At 39.5% G+C, this 19,108-nt stretch overlaps 1 protein-coding gene across 1 annotated transcript in view; it reads right to left on the minus strand.

Annotated features, from left to right (window-relative positions):
* Positions 1 to 19,108, minus strand: part of odad2 (outer dynein arm docking complex subunit 2) — a 277,448-nt gene that overhangs the window by 83,371 nt on the left and 174,969 nt on the right. The window contains exon 16 of the mRNA XM_063042406.1: positions 10,704 to 10,946. Coding sequence (XP_062898476.1) covers positions 10,704 to 10,946 — 243 coding nt within the window. The remainder of the gene's footprint in view (positions 1 to 10,703; positions 10,947 to 19,108) is intronic.

The following is a 19,108-nucleotide window of genomic DNA, read 5'->3' on the forward strand; positions in this document are numbered from 1 at the left end:
GCATGTTCTTGACAGGGTCGTTGTGGGGAACTTGCTAGGGGAGTAGGGTAGCAACCGAAAGACCTCGATATCCACAAGCCAGCAGTTCTTCAGATCGACTAACAGTCCTTGGGCATGAAGAAAATCTGCATAGAGCAGAGGTCTAGCCACTTTAGCCAGGACCAAGTTCCATGTGTAACGTCACGCACTGAAGCATAGCATCACCCGTTGTGTCCCGCAAGCTGGACCTTGCTGCTGTTGGCGGCCTCCAGCAAGGTTTTGCCTTCTCATCAATAGGTGATGCTGGCAACACACTCACTTGAGCACCCATGTCACACAGGAAATGTTGCCCTGAAAGGGAGTCTGTAATGAACAGTGGGCGACCCTGGCAGCTGGAACTCAGTGTTCACAGACCTCTGGTGTACCGATGCTCTGTCGAAACTGCAAGGCCATCGATACTTCCTAGTGCTCCTACCAAAGCGAGCATGGCAAGAGCATAGGCCCAGTGTTGTCTGTTTCACAGCCGTGGGCATCCTTATATTGGGGGCCTTGCTGACTGGGCTTATTGAGGTAGATGAAGGAAGAGGAATGATGCACCACTGCCAGGCTCTCTATAGTCCATCACAGGTGTGTTAGCGAAGGCTATGCAAACTGGATCAGGCATTTGCTGCTGAAGAGTTCTTTAAAAATAAAACAAAGATGGTGATTGCCCAGGAGAAACAACAAAGCTCCGAAGGCTTACCCTCGCCAAGACTGGGTAAGGAGAGCAACTGTTTGGAATGTTCAGACTCCGATAGCCAAAAGTCTGTAAAAGGTGAGTTTTCAGCAATTGGTATTTATCATGTTCAGGCAGACTCACCACGCTCACAGCCATGGAATTACTGAGCGACACTAACAGATAGAAACATTTGGTGTTGTTGGCGGAGATTTCTCGCAGGGCGAACTGGGCATCTACTTGTACGAACAAAGCAACAGTATTTTGCTCCCAACAGTTACAAAGAGACTACATTTGCCGACATGTTCAATAACTCCAGAATCGCCCTAGAGCATTGGGGTCACCAACGCAGGCATTTTATGTTTAACAAAACCTGTAACACATTTTATTGAACTTCAAAACTTACATGACAAAAGCGCGTTTAAAACCTTTTACATAATAATGTCATCACGTCAGACCAGTCTCTTAAAGCAAAACCCCAACTCAATGTCAGTGGGTTTGAATTATGTACATTTCTCCCAATTTTGTTACCTACAAGTGTAGCTCCCCATGTTCATTAAAATGTTTCTTTCTACATATGCCACCTGACCTGCTGAGTATTTCCAGCACTTTTTTCATTTTTGTTTTATCACTCCATTGAAGCAAGTAAAATTTAGCAAACTACCTCTTCACTTTTTATACATCTGGAAATAATGCTGGCACTCTGCTACACAAAATAAAACTACGTTGAGTATATATTGCTGGGTAAAGTATTTTCTTTTAATATCTCAAAAATGAGAAAAATCTGCAGATGCTGGAAATCCAAGCATCACTACAAAATACTGAATTCCTCCAGCATTTTGCGCATTTTACCATTAATATCTGCTATAGATGCTCACACTCAAACTGAACATTGATAAAAAGAAAAGTTCATTTGCAATATTGAGAGCTAAATGATTGGCAATTATAACTCCTTGAATACTTAAGAAATAAAACAGGTTTCTATTTTATTGCTGCCTATTAATGACAGGAAAAAGTGGTGTAATTTCTTCTACTCTAAAACAATGCATTAGTTTCTTTTGTTATGCAGGAACATGCTCTGGGTTTATTGGTGTTACTAATGTGACTACTAATGCAGGTTTTCAACCCAAAACCAGAGGACATCCATTTAAGGTGAATAGAGGAAAGTTTAGGGAACACGTCATTTTACATGGAGAATGGTGGGTACTTGGAAGACACTGCCATGTATGGTTGTAGAAACTGATACAATAGGAAAATTTAAAGGACTCTTAGCCAGACATAAAATATAAGAAAATGGAGGGTCAGGGGTTGCGTGGGAGGAAACGGTTAGCCTGATTGTGTTGTAGGTTTATACTGGTTGAAACAACATCATGAGACAAAGGGCTGTTCTATGTTCTATGTTTTAAAACGTCAATAATTTCTTTATCCCCAATAGGTGCTACATAATGCACTGAGTTCCTCCAAAAGATTGCAAATGTCACTGTACTCTTCAGGAAGGGAGAGGCAGAAGGAAACTATAGGCCAGTTAGTCTGACCTCAATGGTTGGGAACGTGTTGGAGTTGCTTATGAAGGATGAGGTCTTAGAGTACTTGGGAGGAACATGATAAAATAGGCTGTAGCAAGCATGGTTTCTTCCAGGGAAAATCTTGCCTGACAAATCTGTTGGAATTCTTTGAAGTAACAAGCAGGATAAACAAAGGAGAATCGGTTGATATTGTGAACTTAGATTTTCAGAAAGACTTTGACAAAGTGCCACACATGAAGCCCCTTAACCAACTGTATTACGGGAAAGATTCTAGCATGGATAAAGCAGTGGCTGATTGGCAGAAGGCAAAAAATAGGAAGAAAGGGAGCATTTTCTGGTTGGCTGCCTGTGACTAGTGATGTTCCGCAGGGGTCTGTGTTGGGACCGATTCTTTTTACATTATATGTCAATGATTTGGATGTTGGAATTAATGACTTTATTACAAAGTTTGCAAACGATATTATGATAGGTGGAGGGGCAGGTAGTTTTGAGGAAGTAGAGAAGCAAAAGAAGGACTTAGACAGATTAGGAGAATGGGCAAAGAAATGGCAGATGGAATAGAATATCGCAAAGTTTTTGGTCATGCACTTTGGTCAAAAGGTAGACTATTTTCTAGATGGAGAGAAAATCCAAAAAACTGAGACACAAAGGGACTTGGGCATCCTTGTGCAGGATTCCCTGAAGGTTAACTAGCAGGTTGAGTCTGTGGTGAGGAACGCAAATGCAATGTTAGCATTCATTTCAAGAGAACTAAAATATAAAAGCAAGGATGTAAAGTTGAGATTTTATAAAGCACTGGTGAGGCCGCAGTTAGAGTATTGTGAACAGTTTTGGTCCCTTTATGTTAGAAAGGATGTGCTGAATCTGGAGCAGGTTCAAAGAAGATTCACGAGAATGATTCCAGGATTGAATGGCTTGTCATATGAAGAGAATTTGATGGCTCTGGGCCTGTATTCACTAGAATTCAGAAGAATGAGGGGTGAACCCATTGAAACCTATCAAATGGTGAAAGGCCTTGATAGAGTGGATGTGGAGAGGATGTTTCCTATGGTGAGAGAGTCTAAGACCAGAGGACACAGCCTCAGAATAGAGGGGTGTCCTTTTAGAGTGGAGATGAGGAGGAATTTCTTTAGCCAGGGAGTGGTGAATCCATGAATTCTTTCCCAGAAGCAGCTGTGGAGGCCAATGTTTTATTTATATTTAAAGCAGAGGTTGATAGATTCTTGATTGGTCAGGGCATGAAGGGATACAGAGAGAAGGCAGGAGATTGGCAACGAGAGGAAAATTGGATCAGACATGATGAAATGGCAGAGAGGACTTGATGGGCGAAATGGAATGGTCTAATTCTGCTCTTATATCTTATGGTCTTATTGTCCAAAACTGCTTATGGCTTTGTATCCAACTGGTAACTCACCCTTCTGATCTCACATTCCATAGAGTCTATTCGAGAGCTTGTAAAAACCTTGCAAAAGTCCTTGTATCACCCTGCACTTATCAATCTTCCTTGTCGCTTCTTCAAACATCTCAAATTCATGAGACATGACTTCCCATGCACAAAGGTGTGCAATCCCTAATCAGTTCTTGCTTTTCAAATGCAGATAGATACTGTCTCTCAGAATCCGCTCCAGTAATTTATCCCTCATTTATGTTAAGCTCACTGACATGTAGTTTTCTGGCATGTTGCATAATCAGTAATACAAGTTCTCCCATCTGGTTTCCTCTCAAACATCTATACCTGGAATATTGAGCTGCCAGTCCTATTTTCTTCCTACCAAGTTTCTGTAATGGCTACAATGTCATAGTTCCATGACGAATGCAGTGCCAGTGTCTGCCTACCTTATCTATAATACTCCTTATGTTGAAATAAATGCACTTCTGACCATCAATTCCTGCAGTGTCACCACATTATATTAAACAATATTCACATTGTGTCCTAATTAGTATTCTACTATTCTAGCATTACATAGAACATAGAAACATAGAAAACATAGTGCACAATACAGGCACTTCAGCCCACAAAGCTGTGCTGAGCACGTCCTTACCTTAGAAATTACCTAGGGTTACCCATAGCCCTCTATTTTTCTGAGCTCCATGTACCTATCCAGGAGTCTCTCAAAAGACCCCAACATATCCGCCTCCACCACCATTGCTGGCAGCCCATTCCACACACTCACCACTCTCTGCATAAAAAACTTACTCCTGACGTCTTCCTCTGTACCTACTTCCAAGCACCTTAAAACTGTGCCCTCTCGTAATAGCCATTCCAGTCCTGGGAAAAAGCCTCTGACTACCCACACGATCAATGCCTCTCATCATCTTATACACCTCTATCAGGTCACCTCTCATCCTCAGTCGCTCCAAGGAAAAAAGGCCGAGTTTCCTCAACCTATTCTCATAAGGCATGCTCCCCAATCCAGGCAACATCCTTGTAAGTCTCCTCTGCACCCTTTCTATGGTTTCCACATCTTTCCTATAGTGGGGCAACCCGAACCGAGCACAGTACTCCAAATGGGGTCTGGCGAGGGTCTTATATACCTGCAACATTACCTTTTGGCTCTTAAACTCAATCCCATGGTTGATGAAGGTCAATGCACCATATGCTTTCTTAACCACAGAGTCAACCTGTGCAGCTGCCTTGACTGTCCTTTGGACTTAGACCCCAATATCCCTCTGTCCCTCCACACTGCCAAGAGTCTTACCATTAATACTAAATTCTGCCATCATATTTGAACTACCAAAATGAACCTCCTCACACTTATCTGGGTTGAACTCCATCTGCCACTTCTCAGCCCAGTTTTGCATCCTATCAATGTCCCGTTGTAACCTCTGACAGCCCTCCACATTATCCACAACACCCCCAACCTTTGTGTCATCAGCACCCATCCCACCACTTCTTCATCCAGGTCTTTTATAAAAATCACCAAGAGTAGGGTTCCCAGAACAGATCCCTGAGGCACTCCACTGGTCACTGACTTCCATGCAGAATATGACCCATCTACAACCACTCTTTGCCTTCTGTGGGCAAGCCAGTTCTGGATCCTCAAAGCAATGTCCCCTTGCATCCCATGCCTTCTTTACTTTCTCAACAAGCTTTGCATGGGGTACCTTATCAAATGCCTTGCTGAAATCCAGATACACTACATATACTGCTCTACCTTCATCAATGTGTTTAGTCACATTACGTCTGTGCCTTTATAGAACATAGAACAGTGTAAAACAGGAACAGGCCCTTGGCCCACAACATCTATGCCAAACATGACACCAAATTAAATTAACCCTTCTGCCTGTACATGATCTACAGTACTGTGCAAAAGTTTTAGGCATATGTAAAAAAATAGTAAAGTGAAGATGCTTTCAAAAATGAAATGAAAAGTTTCTAACTATCAAAAAATACTGTAAAGTGCAGTATATAGTAAAAAAACTAAATCAAATCAATATTTGGTGTGGCCACCCTTGTCTTTAAAATTGCATCAATTCTCTTAGCTATATTGTAGTGCAGTTTTATATTTTTTAAAAATCGGCTGGTAGTTGTTCCAGGCATCTTGGATAATTGGCCACAGTTCTTCTGCAGAACTTGGCTGTCTTGCTTGATTCTGTCTCTCCAAGTAATCCCAGACAGCCTTGATGTGGAGGCCATACCATCTGAAACCATATAAAAATCTGGGATGCACAGTACTATACATTCCTCCATAGCCTGTATATTCAAGTGTCTATTTAAACCACACACCCTGCTTATGGACTGTTTGTCCCATTCCCATTAGGAAGGAGGCGATGCAGCATCCACACCAGGAGCCACCAGATTCAAAAACAGTTACTTTCCCCAAGGCTGATCAACATCTCCACCCACTAACCTGACCACTGCCTTATTATTTCCTGTCGGTCACCTTATCTACAGCTTAGCATCATTTTATGGACATACAATTAATCTATGTATTTAAGCCATTTTATGTATTTATATTTATTGTTTTTTTATTATTATTGTGTTATTTATCTTTTGTGTTTTTGGTGCTGTATTGCATCTGGAGTAACATTCTCCTTATACTTGTGTACAGGAAATGACATTAAACAATCTTGAATATCCAAAAAACCCTTAAAACACCTCTATTGTATCTGCCTCTATCCTGATAGCATGTTTTCTGTATTTGTGTCTGTGTTTTGGCTCATAAAGTATCTCACATGACTGTTTAACTACCTTATTGACCTGATCTATTACCTTTGAGAACCTGTAGACAACATTCCTTTGATCTTCCACAGCACTCAAAGGTTATGGGGATAAGGCAGGAATTGGATACTGATTGTGGATGATCAGCCATGATCACAGTGAATGGCGGTGCTGGCTCGAAGGGCCGAATGGCCTACTCCTGCACCTATTGTCTATTGTCACTCAATATCTTCCCTTGCTGTTTTGTACTTCCTCAAATGCACTGCTTCACACTTCTTTTGATTTAGTTTCGTCTGCATTCTGCTGCCAACCGACCAGACTATCTTCATTCTCGAGTTGTCTAGTTTTCTCCCGTCAGAAACTATTTATCATACCATCCACATTTAAATCTCATTCATTTATGTATAGTACAAATGAATGAGCCATGATGAACCCACTAAGGCTGCTTTCTCTCATAATAATAGCCATCAAACATTACACATATTGCTCTTTTACGGAGAATGTTTTGGATCCAATTTGCCACTTGGATCCCATGAGCATTTAGCTTTCGACTAGCTCACCATGTGGGACTTTGCGCCAGCTTTTCCAAAGTCCATGGAGACCCACTTCCATAAAATGGAATTGGAAGTGGTTCATCATGGTACAAGTACCATGATACAGTGTAAAGCTTGTCCTATATACTGTTCATACAGATCAAATCATTACACAGTGAATTGAGGTGGTATAAGGTAAACTTCTCCGTGGATTGTCACCTTGCCGTGGTGGAGAAGCTTGTGTGGTCCTGTGATCCTGAGAGCAATGCCGTCTGGAGCTGTGCTCCTGGTAGGGTCACCCATGGCAATAAGCTCGGCGGTGAGTCCCTGACAAAGAACAATCCAACCAAGACCTCAACGCTGGAACAGGCGGACGAAGTTACTTCGAACTCAACGGCTGTGAAGGCGGATGAAGGCTGCAACAAATCCATCAGCTCCAATCGCTGTGGTTTCCATGCCATTGGAATCAATTGGTTGATTTGTGAAGTATCATGTGCTTCTTGGAGTGCAACATCAAGTACACGTTAAAGAAATACACGCACAGGTGTACACACGAGGAATTCTGCATTTGGAAATTCAAGCAACACACATCAAAGTTGCTGGTGAACGCAGCAGGCCAGGCAGCATCTCTAGGAAGAGGTACAGTTTCGGGCCGAGACCCTTCATCAGGACTAACTGAAGGAAGAGCTAGTAAGAGATTTGAAAGTGGGAGGGGGAAGGGGAGATCCAAAATGATAGGAGAAGACAGGAGGGGGAGGGATGGAGCCAAGAGCTGGACAGGTGATAGGCAAAAGGGATATGAGAGGATCATGGGACAGGAGGCCCAGGGAGAAGGAAAAGGGGGAGGGGGGGAAAAAGCCCAGAGGATGGGCAAGGGGTATAGTCAGAGGGACAGAGGGAGAAAAAGGGAGAGAGAGAGAGAGAGAAAGAATGTGTGTATATAAATAAGTAGCGGATGGGGTATGAGGGGGAGGTGGGGCATTAGCGGAAGTTTGAGAAGTCAATGTTCATGCCATCAGGTTGGAGGCTACCCAGACAGAATATAAGGTGTTGTTCCTCCAACCTGAGTGTGGCTTCATCTTTACAGTAGAGGAGGCTGTGGATAGACATATCAGAATGGAAATGGGATGTGGAATTAAAATGTGTGGCCACTGGGAGATCCTGCTTTCTCACGTGGACAGAGCATAGGTGTTCAGCAAAATGATCTCCCAGTCTGCATCAGGTCTCGTCAATATATGGAAGGCCACATCGGGAGCACCGGACGCAGTATATCACCCCAGCCAACTCACAGGTGAAGTGTCAACTCACAGGTGAAGTGTCGTCTCACCTGGAAGGACTGTCTGGGGCCCTGAATGGTGGTAAGGGAGGAAGTGTAAGGGCATGTGTAGCACTTGTTCCACTTACAAGAATAAGTGCCAGGAGGGAGATCAGTGGGGAGGGATGGGGGGGGGGGACGAATGGATAAGGGAGTCACGTAGGGAACGATCCCTGCGGAAAGCGGGGGTGGGGGGTAGGGAAAGATGTGCTTAGTGGTGGGATCCGGCACAGGCGTCTTTGCTCTGTGGGCCACTTTTTCAGAACGAAGACCATCATCCTCAACCTCGAAGGATAGCCACGACGATAAGGTAAAATAATAACAGAACGCAGAATGAAGTGCAACAGCTGCATATGCTAATCTTTTCCAAAGTGTGTATAGGATCCTAAACTTGTCCTTTTTCATTCCCATTCTATGTTTACACCTAGTTTACAGAGCCCTTAATCAAAATGAAAAATTTCCTATCCTTAAATCCTAAAAGCTCCTTCTTCTCTCTGTAACCTTACCCACACCGACAACATTGAACATTCTGACTCTCCAGTTTTCATGTTTTGTCCCTCCCTTTGCAGCTGCACTGGGGCCATATCTTAAGCTACCTTGACATCACTCACTCTAATGACTCATCCAAATTCTCTAAGATTCATGTGTTTACTTACTTATGAGTATTCTTTAGAAAGTGTTTGCAATGACTTCAATGTTATGTAATGTTTGCAATATAGTCTGTACTTCATTTTATTGTTATAGAAATAAAGTTTGTAGTTCAGGGCAGCTTTCAAAAGATGTAGAAAAAAAATTGATGGCAAAATATGACAGAGCAGTCATACTTGACTGATACTTCAACATATTATGCAGGGAAAATGGGGCCTCATAACATGACGTGTATCATTACAAAAAAGAAATGTGAACTTGAAATAGAACAAGCCTGAAATACAGTGGAACTAATTCCAACTACTTTTTTTTTTGCTGAATAATTTATTTAATAAGGATAGCTTAATTGAAATATTATACAGGGAATACTTTGTACCTGGTTTCAACGCACCATAAATATGCAATAATATTTATCTACAAGAGTGGTACTTTGGAATGATTTATATAACGGAACTGATTGGAAACATGGGATTATTCACTTTGTAAGTACAACAGACTGATTTATGCTGTAGTCTATGTGGGTCAATTTATGGACAGTGGCCCTTGATTCTGTGCCTCTGCTTCAATATCAGGTGCAGTGCTCTGAGGTTTGAAGACAGGCTGATTCAGCTAGGAACTCTATTTAAACATTGTAAAATGAAGGACTTTTAAACACATTTTATTTATACTTGGTAATCAGAAGATTGCTGTGTAAGGAAAGAAAATTAAATTTAAAAATTTCAAGCTGGAGATCTAAAATGAAAATAGAAAGTACTGAAAAATGTTTAGGAGGTCAGGTAGCATCTGTGAAATTAAAAACAGAGATGATAAAACCCTTTGTCCTAGCCAAAGAACAAAGCAGCATCTGTAGAGTCAAAAGGCGCGAGATGACGTTTTGGGTTGAGACCTTGCACTAGGACTAAGAGGGAAGGAGAAAGATTGCCAGTAACAGCAGTACGGGACAGGAGCAAGACACAGGCTGGTAAAATCATATGGCGGAGTGGGGAGACCATGGATAGATGGAACCAGGTGGGGGAGGAAGGGGAGAGAATGGGAAAACTAAACAAAGGAAGTACCTTGGTGGATGGGAGAGTGTATGGAAAAGTAGTGTTCTCAGCCATCCTTCACCAGCCTCTCTGCAACTTAAAACTTGATTTTTCTCTTTCCCAGTTCTGAGGTAAGGTCATTAACCTGAAAATTTAATATAGTTTTACTTTCCTAATCTGATGAATGTTTCTAGCATTTTCTGTTCTTACTTTTAACATAATAAGAGCAATCCAATTAAGTATTCTTGGTTGCTGGGGTGCCAGATGGAAGCCAACTTAATTTGGCAATCTTTGAATGTAAACAACACCAAAAAATGAGGAGGGAGGTGGAAATTATTTGCAGATTCTATTGACAGCTTGAAGGACAGGTAGGGGGATGGAATAGAAAAAATAATAAGGAAAAAATGTCACAATATATTAATCTGTAAGGCAGACAATGCCCAACACTTGCTCACCTATTTCCTGTCTATTAAATCACAGGATGAAATATCACTTGGGTTACTAAACGTTAAGAGTAGGACAAAAATAGCTCTCCACTCTATACATGTCATTATTCCTATTGTTATCATTTTTAAAGGAGCTAGTTACAAAGTGCTGTGTTCAGTTTGTTATTTATTATATAATTCAATATCCTATGACACATAACTTATGACTATTATATACTTACATTCCATGTAATGTAATCTCTGCCTTGACTAAGAGTCAGCCTGACTGTTTCTTCAAAGCATAGAAGCAAAGAATATTTCCATGAGGAATGATACATTTGATAACCAATGCAAAAATATAGATAAAGTACTTACGCCATATTTTCAGGATCAACAGCACATTCACCCACTGCTTTGGTGACATTTACAAGAAGAGCGTTATTTGTTCCAGTTAAAAGATTAACCAAAGGTTCGATTCCTTCAGATTTTCTGATAGCAGCTCGAATAGTCTGGTCTCGTGCACATTGACCCAAGGCTCCGACGACATTGATAAGGACTCCTTCAGGTTGACCAACCAGCAGATTAATCAATGTTTCAACAATCTTCAGGTTTTTAAACCTTTAAGAAAAAGTGAGAAAAAATCTGATACAGACTATTTTACAAAATGTGTCACAAATGTACACAAATCTAGCCAGATAACTGAGGACTTAAACAAACAGCATATTGTGGCCAAATCCCACAAAATGCTTTGATAAAGCTTGTCAATCTCAACATCAATATAGAGGTATTATTAAGTAAAAATATTATCTTAAAATACATTTTGATAGGTAATATATTTCCTTAATATGTTGCCTTTGTGTTAATGGGTTTCTTAAATATGATTATTTATGTCCAGTATCTTCCTTAAAATGTTATGAGTAACATACTGCCGACTTACTAAGTTACTTTCTTAGTATATTAAGACTCATCCTGGTAACGGCCTAACATAATGCAAGTACACACAATGCTAATTAGGAGTTTTTATTAAGTTGTTTCCTTCATTTTGTTTAAAGAAGAAACAGAAAGTTTCCAATTAGCTTGCTAGCCTCATTTAGATTTCTGAGTTAACAGGGAGAGGAAGATATACTTCAATAATATGCACCCAGAAAAGCATGAAGAGAAGCAGGAAGAGGATATCACAAGAAGAGCATTATTTGTTCCAGTTAAAAGATTAATCAATAGTTCAATTCTTTTTATCAAATAGTTCAACTCTTTTAGATTTTCTGATAGCAGCTCGAGTAGTCTGATCTTGTGCACATTGCACCAAGAAACATTGCTCCGTATCAATGTATAATTATGAAAGATGACTCATAATTTACAAATCATTCAATTCTCTAAGGATATAACAGACAGAGTTGATAGACTGGAACCTGTAAATGTAGTGTAGTTTGACTTCCAAAAGTTGGTGGTTGTCCAGAGTATCAGACGATGACAGGGAACCAGCACGGGAGAGTTTTTAAAATGGAAAGGCCGTTGCATTGGGTGTAGTTCCACTCTCTCGACCACGGAAGTTCAGGTCCAGTGGTATGAGTATTTGTTGCAACTGGGGACTTCCTTGGTTGCTGTGGATGACTATGACTTTTTCTGTGTCTTATCATGCTCTTCATTCTCCATGGAGAATTGCAAAATCACCTTCCTGGCCATTGGATCTCACTGTAGATCTCATCTGCCCAGTCAGCCAGAGCTGACTCTGCATGCTAGGACAGGCGTGTCCCTATTTCACCAGGGTATGAGGCCTGCCGGCTACCTTCATCTGGTTTAGCCAACCTATCGAAGTGGTGTACCAGGGCATTGCTACCCTCACATGCAAACAGCTAACTGAGAGTTGAGTGTCCAGTGGGAACTAAAGGTGAATGAGCTGCCCCAGAATGGACACGTCCCTTCCCCAGAGATGCTACCCCTCCCTGGACAATCCATTTGACAAGATTCTGCATAAAAAGCTAGTGCACAAGATTAGAGCTTACAGTATTGGGGGAAGTGTACTTGGACTGGTTGTTGCATGGAAGACAGAGAATCAAATTAATGGATCTTTTCCAGCCTGGAAGAATGCAGATATCAATTGTTACTTTTAATATCAATGACCTAAAGGAGGATTAGAATGTCAGATACTTAGGTTTGCCAATGACATGAAAATAAGTGGAAGGGCATTTAGGAAAGGGGCTATTACAACCAGTATTGATTCAAGAAGAATCTATGCTCCCAATATAAGCATTCCATTGCTTTGCTCTTTTAAAGAATTAGTGTTATTTCATTTTTCAAATAAGTAACCAGAGATGCATTTGGTTGAAAAGCTCTATATAAAGTGAGTATTGCCAGAATTCTTTGTTACCATAGAATGGAGCCAAGGAAGGCAACTCACAATTCAATTATTATACAGTAGCTTTGGTAATGTGATGATTATTTTCACTGTCCTATCACAGTGCAGTAAGTCAAACATTACTATGTCATCCACACATACGTATGAGCCCATATTCATGTCTGTGGTAAGACTGTCTTGTTGAAGCATTGCCTTTGCCAGCATTGCTCCTCAGAGAACTCTTTAAAATCTTGTAAATTATGGATGAATAAAATCTACAATAAAATGATTATGTATCATTCCCTCATCTTTTACCAACTGGATTGATAGATACAGGCAAAGGCCTCTTTGCAGTAACCTTTAGGTACATAAATGTTGTTGGAGATCCAAGGAAAGCTTAATATTAAGTACGAACAGCCTGCAGAAGAAGCCGTTAGTTTCTAGACTGCTGTGGAGCAGAGTGACAAATAAGGCAGTTTAGAGGTATATGTTCGTTAAATAGCAAGATTCTGGTTAAAACATTCCCTGGGTAAAAGCCGATTGTCCTGTTATCTTTTGGAGCACTGCTGAAAATTACTCTACAGCAATTAACACTCTCAATGGATTATTATTAATATCATTGGATACAAGTTTTGAGCTGAAAACTATCACTGGAACTAATAAGAAAGCATGACAAAAAGTTATAGAACAGACTCAGAAAAGTTCACACCTTTGTTCTGGGCTAAACTTATTTTCAATTACACTAAAGTGCTTTCTCCAACTCTACGAGAGAGAATTTCTCATATGTCTTTATTTTACTTGTATTTTTAAAAATAACTTCATACTTGGCTATTATTTCAGTTCTTATTCCCACTTGTGTCTTCAACAACTACTGCACATAAATTCATGTCTATTAAGACATTTTTCTTCATATTATATTGATTGTATCTTAAATGACTAATCAGGAAAGATTATTTGCCAATTTAGCCTAATTGAAAAAAGATAACTGCTGTTTTGCTTTTTTGTTGGCTTTCATATCCAACTCAATTTTTGATGCCTAAATTGGTATAATTTCATTTTACTTCCCTGTTTTGTAGCAGCATTTTTTAAAAAAATCATTTAAATATGAATGGGTAATTTTAACCTGGTATTCCAGAGAGTAATTAGGGAATTGGTAAGGAGTGAATGGAGCTGGGGAGGTACAAGGCATGTATGGCCACTCACCTAGAAAGGTTCCATAGGTTGAGACCTGCTTAGGAACCAGTTAAAATATAGTTATCCTAAGAGTGTTCAATGATAAATGGAACTCACAATGTCACTTAACAAATAAACTCTTCTTGGGCTTCCAGCCAGGTACAGGTGTTGATTATAACCGACATTTCAATGACAAACTCTGCCATCTTCATCAGGGATAATGCCTGGGCATGCCTAGTCCAGTGGTATTTATATCACCATAGTCAGTCTCATGGAGTTTCAGCCAGAATACCACCCTTCCACCACTACCCTACACCTTTTATGGGCAAGTCAATTACATAATCAGATTGCAGAGTTAACAACAGAATTGATCTGAATAAGGAAACTTGCAAATAATGTTCAACAATGAAGAATTCCCAGATCTCCTTTTATCTGTTTCATGGGCATATTAAGGGTAGCTCTTTTGGTGGATTGACTATGATGTGACCACAGCTGCATATTAACTTGGTTTCCTTTTGCTAACAAGGAAGATACAATGATGTCTGTAAAGTTCAAGATATGATGAATGATAGATGATGAATTATAGCTGCCAATAATAATTTGTGTATGTTATGGTGCTAATATTAAGAAGCTGAGATAGAAAATATTCAATAAATATTTCTTAATCATACCTTAATCAGAAGTATTTATTTAGTATTTAACAGGAAATTTTAATTCTATAAAAGAATGACTATCCAAATAATTTGCTGGAGCAATAACTTCTAAGTCATTTTGTTTGTCCAAGAAACATTATCAACATTTATTACCCATTAAGTTAAATAAATTCCACATCAGGTACATTTTTTAAATTGACATGAAGTATGTTTTTCATAACCTTGCAATATGCTAGCAACTAAAAAGTATGTTTTGATTTCAAATATATGAAATATTGGTGGCAAAAACTGTTTACAATCTTGTTGAAAAATTAGTCAGACTACCTCATGGAAGCTTAGTTCCCCAATGACTATTTTGAAACTGATTGGGAAGAAAACGCAAAAGGAAATTTGCATATTGGGCAATAAACTGAAGGGTAAATAGACTGTTTTAAGTTACCATAAGATCATAGATATACCTTTGGAACAGAATTAGGCCATTCAACCCATTGTATCTGCTCTACCATTCCATCATGGCTGATTCATTATCCATCTCAACCCCATTCTCTTACCTTCTCCCCATAACCTTTGACACTCTGACTAACCAAGAACCTACCAACCCTCACTTTAAATATACCCAATTGCTTGGCCTCCACAGCTATCTGTGGCAATGAATTCCACAGATTCACTGCCCTCTGACTAAAGAAATACCTCCTCATCTCTGTTCTATACTCACAGATCATTTGCAGAAGTCACATGAACACAGCCAGATTATTAATCATAAAACAATTATTGCAAATAGTGCAAATGTAAAAAGAAAAAAGAAAAAGCAGAAAACACTTAGCAGGTCATGTTTTGCAACAGAGTTTTTGTGATTCAGAAAATAGATTCTCAGTTCACAAGGGTTTAAAGGAATTTTAATGGCTGTGCTGATGAAGAATAATCACTCATTGATGATAATGTGGTGCCATAGTATTTAAAGAATATTATGTTTAAAGAATCACAATGTACTAAACTTCATAAAAATATTCAGTATGGAAACAGGCCCTTCATCCCATCTTGTCCCTTCCACACAATGTACCTATATCCTTCTAATTATGATAAATTAACTCAACACAGGATATAAAATGCATGCTGTGACCTCAGTATTATGATATCAGCAACCAATTAACACTGTCTTCACTAAGTCTTGCTGTGGTATACATTCATGGAGCCTAAATTCATGAGTTGTTACCATTGGTTTAAGGTTTAAGGTAGCTGGTGCTGAATGAAACTATTTCAAAGGAATGGTGGTGCAACCACTGTGTGGAATTTTCTAGATGATTTTGGAACACGTTTACTCAAATTTTCAGCTCAGCTTCCCATGCTGGGGACGACAAGGAGCAGAAGATACAGTCTCAAAATAGGGAAGCATCCTTTCAGAATGGAGACAAAGAGCAATTTTCCAGACGGTGGTGAATCTGTAGAATTCATTGCTACAGGTGTCTGTGGAGACCAAGCCATTGGGTGTATTTAAGGAAGAAGTTGATATATTCTTGATTTGTCAGGGCATGAAGGTATCTGGGGAGAAGGCAGGAGATTGGGGCAGACAGGAAAAATGGATCAAGCATGATGAAATAGCGGAGCAGACTTGATGGCTAAATGGTCTAATTCTGCTCCTATATCTTATGATCTTATAGTTGTTTTTATGATTATAAGGTTTAAGTAAATCCGCCAAATGAAAGGAACACCAATCAAACAGTTCAGAGTCATCACCAAACAGTCGCTCACACACTACTTTCATGGAGGAAATTACTACCCTTGACTGTGGCTCTGACTTTTAATGACTCTGCTGGACTCTCCTAACCTGAGTAGCCTGCAAAGGAGGCTCCACTCTGAAAGAGATATTTGAATGAAAAATAGATTCTAATTGGAGGAACTTCAAGGCAACTTTACACAAGAGGAAGAAGAGGCGCTGCCTGACAGGACAGTTGCAAGGAGATCAGGAGGAATCCTGAGCTTGGGAATACACAGTAGTATAACAGTGCCAGTGAGCCACCACAGTGTGTAAGGAGTATGAACGTTCTCCTCGTGACCACGTGCATTTTCCCCAGGTGATCCTCTTTCCTCCCATATTCCAAAGACCTAGGGGTTAATAAGTTAATTGGACACATAGGTGTAAATGGGTGGTGCAGGCTCTTTGTTACTGTGCTATGTTTCTAAACAAATAAAGATTAGAAGCTGCTGGTGCTTTGTGATTGGAACATTAATTTCACGTAGTTTTTCTTTAATGAATTATGGTGAAGCTTTAACTAAGAGGTTGAACAAAGAGAGAACATTAGATGGGAATAATGGCAGATTGCAGTTTTTTTTCCTCTGATTTATTCATGTTGGCAAAGGGCATTGTTGGTAAGGCCAGCATTGAACAGTTATTCTCAATTGCCCTTCAGAAGTTTGTGCAGGACCTCCATATTCAGCTGCCTCACTGAGAGTGAAATTACCCCTCCACTCATCAGAACAGAATTATGGGGGAAGGTGTTCCAGGATTTTTCCCAAAGATTTGGCAAGTATTTTCATATCAGCATGGTGTGTGACTTGGAGGTGAATGGAGTTGGCTATGCTTCTGTTAACTTCCTGACCTTAATCCCCCAATGTTGTTGCGGAAACCCTTCTATGATGATGCAGAGCATCTGTGACCTCTTTGTCTAGTGATAGATGGATCAGGCTGTTGTATAGTGTACTAATTATGTAACTGCATTACCCTAATTTCACATCAATTTAAATAATCATCTATGTATTTGTAAATAAATTATTAGAAATGGAGGTCATGATCTCAGATGAGAAAATAAGAAATACAGATGCAAAGGAATTTCTTTACAAAGGCTGGAGATATTACAAAAATCTGCTCGTGCAATAGAATCTCCTGATCTACTTCCACTTATGTTAAGATTATTACAGTAATTTGAAAACAAGCAATTACCAGAGAAGGTGAGTGCAGAAGGAAATGAGAATTCTTTGAACATTGATTGATTTTGTTATTTTACAAATCGACTGTCTAAGGGAACATTCAAGGTAGTCTGACTTCAATAGAATAGTTTGGCTATCCAGTGGTGTAGCCATTACTGCTATATAAGAATGTGTGGTTTCCAGCTACTTGGCTGCAAGGGCACTTGGTCCTGAATTCTCCTTTATTCTGCAGATGAATTCTCTCATGAGAAGCCAGACAGATGCTATTCTAACACATGTATGTCAGAGCAATCAAGCAACGTTTGCAAGGGTTTCTCTCTCACCGCTTTCCCCATTTCATGCTGGGATGTTAATAATTCTCCAACAACTTCAAAAAGCTAATCTTGAGAAGTTTGAATGTGGGCCAAGACAGGGAGCTGCATGAGAGTAGAATCGGGTCTGGTCTATTCATAATCTATCACATTCCCCATCACCCAGAGAGTTTCTCACATTTCTCACAGAGTAATAGTCGCCTGATGTGGGTATACATTGTTGCTAAATATGGTTATTTACATACAACAGACTTTGTTTTCCTAAAATACAAATTTTATAGATTATCAGAAATAATTATTTTACAATATGATTTAACTGCTCCACTGTGGTAAACACAAATATCCTTAACAAATCAAGCATTTGTTAAATAAATGAATTAATCAAACAAATCAAGCTTTTAACTTTTTAAAAGTTAAAAATTACACCTTAACACAAAATATCCCTTAGATGATAATTTTTGTATTTGGATCTAATGTTATGGATTTTTCAATTATTTTTCATTTGTCTTTGGTATGTTAGTAATGCTGAAAATCCAGCATTTCCAGCCCGCACCAAATTTCCTTAGAGAAGTTATGAACTGTGTTATTTCTCTGTAGAAATATGGAACAAGCTGCCAATGTAAGTGATGGATACAATTCCAATGTCACTGTTTAAGAGAAGTGTGAATAGGTTCATGAAGGGAGGGGCATTGAGGGCTATGGTCTGGGTGCTGGTGAGTGGGACTAGACTATTTAAGTAGTTTGGCACAGAATAGATGGACCAAAAGGCCTGTTTTCTATGACTCTAAGTTGGTGAGAAAGTCATTCTTCAAATGAAAGTACTCCTAAAATCCAAGTAAGGAGAGTTTTCAGGGTTTAAACCAAATAATTAAGAAGACTGACAATACATTTCAGGTCTTTTTGATGTGTGGCTTGAAATCATAGTGACAAATAATGAGTGTTCCTATGTACCTGCCAACCCTGTCCTTCTCCTTCTCTCATTCAATAAGATAATAGCCAATCTACTCATGAACTCAGCCCCACATTTCTGCCTTTTCCCATAGCGCTTAATTACCCTACAGTTCAATAATCTATCTCACTGAATCTTAAATATATTTAATGAAGTAGTCTCTACAATTTCTCTGAGAATTCCACAGATTCACTGCTGTCTGGCAAAATACTCTCTGTTCTCCTCATCTCTGTCCTAAATTTACTTCCCTAAATCTTGAGGTTATGTCCCCTAGTTCTAAACTCACCTACCAGTTGAGTTTAGCATCTTGCCAACAATAGACATTAAACTAACTACCCTATTCTTCCCCTTTTTTCCTTCCTCCCCCTTTAAAGAAGTAAGTTGTTTTCCAATCTTCTGGTACCCTCCTGGAATTTAGAGAAGTTTGTAAGTTA

The sequence above is a fragment of the Mobula hypostoma genome, chromosome 3 (genome assembly GCF_963921235.1).
Source record: "Mobula hypostoma chromosome 3, sMobHyp1.1, whole genome shotgun sequence".
NCBI lineage: Eukaryota > Metazoa > Chordata > Chondrichthyes > Myliobatiformes > Myliobatidae > Mobula > Mobula hypostoma.